At 35.4% G+C, this 4,233-nt stretch overlaps 1 protein-coding gene across 2 annotated transcripts in view; it reads right to left on the reverse strand.

Moving 5' to 3' along the window:
* Positions 1-1,698: 1,698 nt before the first annotated feature.
* Positions 1,699-4,233, reverse strand: part of LOC109205375 (WAT1-related protein At4g19185-like) — a 9,032-nt gene continuing 6,497 nt past the window's right edge. For both annotated transcript variants that reach the window (XM_019368087.1, XM_019368086.1), the window contains exons 7-8: positions 2,648-2,799; positions 1,699-2,071 (exon numbers count right to left, since the gene is read on the reverse strand). In XM_019368087.1, the coding sequence (XP_019223632.1) occupies positions 1,888-2,071; positions 2,648-2,799 (336 nt within the window). In that variant the 3' untranslated portion in view covers positions 1,699-1,887. The remainder of the gene's footprint in view (positions 2,072-2,647; positions 2,800-4,233) is intronic.

Here is a 4,233-nt window from a genome sequence, read left to right on the forward strand (position 1 = left end):
GTCAATAATAGAGACTAGAGAACTACCTGGTGTGACAGTCGGTTGTAGGTACAGTGGGTGATTATGATCAATAGAAGGAAATGACGAACCAGCTGGAGCAGAGTTTCCAAAAATGTCAGTAGCTGATGTACGAGCTGTTGTATTGTCTTCTTCAGTGCCAATCGCCATTGTAGACTTCACCTTGAATGAAGAAATACAAACCCTTGCTTCGATTTTATGATTACTCTAAGACAATTTTGCACCTAATTTTGCAGGACTGAAGTAACCTAGAAGTAGAGAGTAGAAAACAGAAGAGAGAATTGAAAAGCGATGACAACTTAGATCATTGTTGGTGGCTCTGATACCATATTAGCTGCCATGGACAGCTGATCTAGAGCTCAGATAGAAGAAGAATTGAAGCAGCAAAGAAAGGAGGAAGAAACACTATTTCATTGAATAGTTGCAGAAAAAACGAGAAAATGAGAATAGTTGTACATTTAAGCTAAGTAAGAAGATATTTATATCTTTTTCTAACTGCCAACTAACTACCTTTACTAACTAACTAGCCAACCTAGTTAGTGATTGCAATAATAGTTAACTACAGTTAATTATCGGCTTGTTGATTCAACCCTTCAACAATAATGTACCAATTTTTACACTATTATCGTACATAAGTTAAATCCTTTTAGTATTGTACCATTATAAAAATCCAATCTTAATAGATGAATTTGTATCAGGGAATATGAGGAGGCAGTAAAGGGGCTAAGCATTTGCATGGCCTTTGCACCAGAAGAAGAATCACATGTTTTAGAGCCATTTGTTGAGAAATTACACTTGTTGTGTTTGGAATCATCATGGAAATCTCTTGGACATAAAGGTCACTTATCAGTTCCTTGACTTGTTTTGTGAAAATCTTGGTGACTTCTTGATCCAATATACAAAAAGAACACACAACCAATAGGACTTTATCAGAAGTCTTTATTTATTTATTCATTTACAATTTGACTTTTGCAAATAGTTTCCTCTGACCAACCTTCTTTGCATTGTTTCAATGAATGGCCTATTTTGGACAGCTCCCAGCAGCTATCTTGGTTCTCATAGCTAAACATTCTTCAAAAGTAAGTTCCATCTTCATGTGTTTTGGATATGCAAATAAAGTCCTTCATTAAAGTTGATAAGAAAAAATAGCTATATATAAGGTACGGCGATGCTTCTGATGCATGGAGCCTTTGGGAAAATCATGTAGGTTTTGTCTAAAGCGGACATGTTAAGAGTATCTTTGGACTAACTTAGCCCAACCATGTGGTCACCACACTTAAAGAATACAAAGCATACAGTTTAAGCTATCTTGTACGGCTTAAACGTGCTTATGGCTAATCGAGTAATTAGTAAAAGATTACAGCTTTTGATAATAACGTTATAAAAAAGATTGAAGAACTAGAATATTTTGATAATAACGTTGCAGATCTATAGGATATTGATCCATTATGAATAACACTCATGATATTGAAACTAAAAGCATGTTGAATTAGTGTGCAACTTTATATTTATTTAAATGATTTACATTGCTCTCTACCATGGTTTACTGAGATTCAACCTGTTGTCGCTACCATTCGTTTTTTTTTTTTTGTTTTTTTTTGTTTTTTTGCTCTCTGTTCTAAAGTAGATACGGTAGACAATGCCATGTTGGATTAAACACAAGTGTTAAAGAGAACGCGATTTGATGAAAAGAAGTATTTATAGAACAAAATCGTTTGGCACAATTAAAGACTGCTGACTGAAAACTGAGTTGAAAGAGTTTCTATATGCTTTGTGACTAGTGCAGGTTAAAAAGCTAGATAAAATTGTACAAATGATCATGAAAGTGATTAAGTAAAGGAAGTTTAATATGAATATCCACAACACTATCTAATCAATGATCTTTGGTATTGAGGAAGTAGGAAGGGAGAAAAGGTGTCCTAGCTGATATTGAATTGGAGGATCTGACGACCGCGAAGCATGAGGAACAGTTCCAGTGGCTGCCTGCCTCTGTCTGTAAGATGCCCAAGTTACCAAATAAAGCCCAGCAATAATGAGAAGTCCTCCCAATATGCTGCAATGACAAATTCATGAAATCTTGGAGTTAAGGATTCACCTAAGAATAAGCAGAAGGTAGAAGTAAAGTAGAAAAGACGATTATATGAGATAGTCAAATGTTCGAGTTTTTAGCCAGGACTATCCCTTATCTTTGGGGGTAAGCTTAACTTTGTCCTTTATGTAACAATTAACATTCAGCACTATTTATCCTCTAAGTTTGCCAAACTTGAGCACTTTTAACAAGAACCATCTCTAAATAAAGCAAATCTTATATATGAATAAAATGATTAAACAAATATGCTCATTTTCCGGTGAAGGAGGAGCTTTCAAAACTCTTTCGCCTTTGTAGTCCTCAATCCTCATTGTGCCAAAATTGTGAAGCATAACAAAGAGGAAAATGATAATAAGCATGGATATTACATAAGTTTCACTTTTAGGGGCAGTATACTAACTCAAAATTTCCGGAAACAGCCTCTCTAACCCTCCGGGATAGGAGAAAGGTGTGCGTACACTCTACTCTCCCCAGATCCCTACTTGTGGGATCCTACTGGGTTGTTGTTGTATACTGACTCAAAAAAATTAGAGCACTAACCTTCCAAGATAAATAGGGCTCCCAAGGAAAACTCTTGATAGGAATGCCGAAGCAGCAGGTTGAAGTGGATTGTACAGAGCAACCATAGAAGGGCCAAGAATTTTATTGCACCATGTCAACATCCCATAGTTCAGGGCAGAAGCAACAATACCCTGAAAAAATAGAAATTATGGTAGCTCAACTATTTTGTTTTCTCCGCTAACTTAACCACTGTTCCTTCTTTTTTTCCAAAACAAATGCACATCCTAACCACACGGGATGAGATATACAGATAGAGGAGAGAATCCACAATGAATCATTTAACATAAGCTTAATTAGATATTTTGGCATTCATAATATGGTTTGGCAGTAAATCCCTATCAATTGCCATTAATAAATAGTCAATGATGATTGGAACTCTAGATAGCAATACCAGGGAAGAAAAGCATGAAGAGCGTTAAAGTGTCAGTTGTACACTAGATTGTATGCTATATGGCACACACACATTATATGCACATCAATGATCGACTAGTATAATTCAAGGCATATCTTCTGCTGGTAAGATAGGAAGGAATTCAAGTTGAAAGAAAGCCACAACTTGAAGCGTAGCTCCTCCCTATTTTCAGTAGAATCCTTATTCACGTTGAATAGAATTAGCTTTGTTTCATAACATAGGCAGTGAGAATGTAGTGCTTATGTCAGATTTACTACAAGAACAGTTGCACCTCAATCCCAAGCTAACTAGTGTCGGCTATATGAAACCTCAACATCCATTTTGCTCCATTTGGACCTGTTTCGTTCCAATATTCAATAACTTGGGTTCTCTAATGCTAGAGGTTCTCTACATTTTCTAATGATATACAAATCTATAAGAGGCTAAAAGGACTCCCATCAAAATCTGGAATTAATGTAAGCATCCAAACATGATTATGCCTTAATCCCAACTAGTTGGTATTCGCCTATATAAACTTTTTTCTTCCATTGTGTTCTTTTTCGCTATGTCTGCATGGGTTCGAGATGGTAGATCCCTGAAAATAATTTCTTTTCTTGTGATTTTGGATCTATCTTATTTGTTTTTTACACTTTTTTTCAATTTCATCATGGTTTCCCAGTTGTAGGCCATGGTCAAACCATCTCAAGTTATCCTCTCTCATATTATCATCTATGAGTGCCTGCTCACAGTTATGTTAATTATACTATTTTGTTCCATCCACAAGATGAGCCGGGTTTCCTTAATGATTTTACATCCTTGTGATTTTTGAAATTGTGCCTCACAATAGCATCAAAATGGCTAAGAGAAGTATGATCAAGCTGAAATTTGAGGATAAGCTATTGGCTTCTGCTTGAATTATCCTATCACCTACCTAGATTTTTAGCATTAAGGAGCAAGCCTTGGTATTGCTCCTTCACAACTTTATGTTAATAATACAGCATTTCCACTTTCTCCTAAAAAGGGAATTGTTGCAGAAACAAACTGCATTGAAAATGAAAAACGTTAATTTACTTGATTTGTCTTCCTCTTGTAATTGAAGACATATTGTCCTCATCAACTTACATCTCTCTTCTTAAATAGAAGTACTTTGATATAAAATTTTTTAAAAAAAAAA

Source organism: Nicotiana attenuata, unplaced genomic scaffold (genome assembly GCF_001879085.1).
Source record: "Nicotiana attenuata strain UT unplaced genomic scaffold, NIATTr2, whole genome shotgun sequence".
Taxonomy (NCBI): Eukaryota; Viridiplantae; Streptophyta; class Magnoliopsida; order Solanales; family Solanaceae; genus Nicotiana; species Nicotiana attenuata.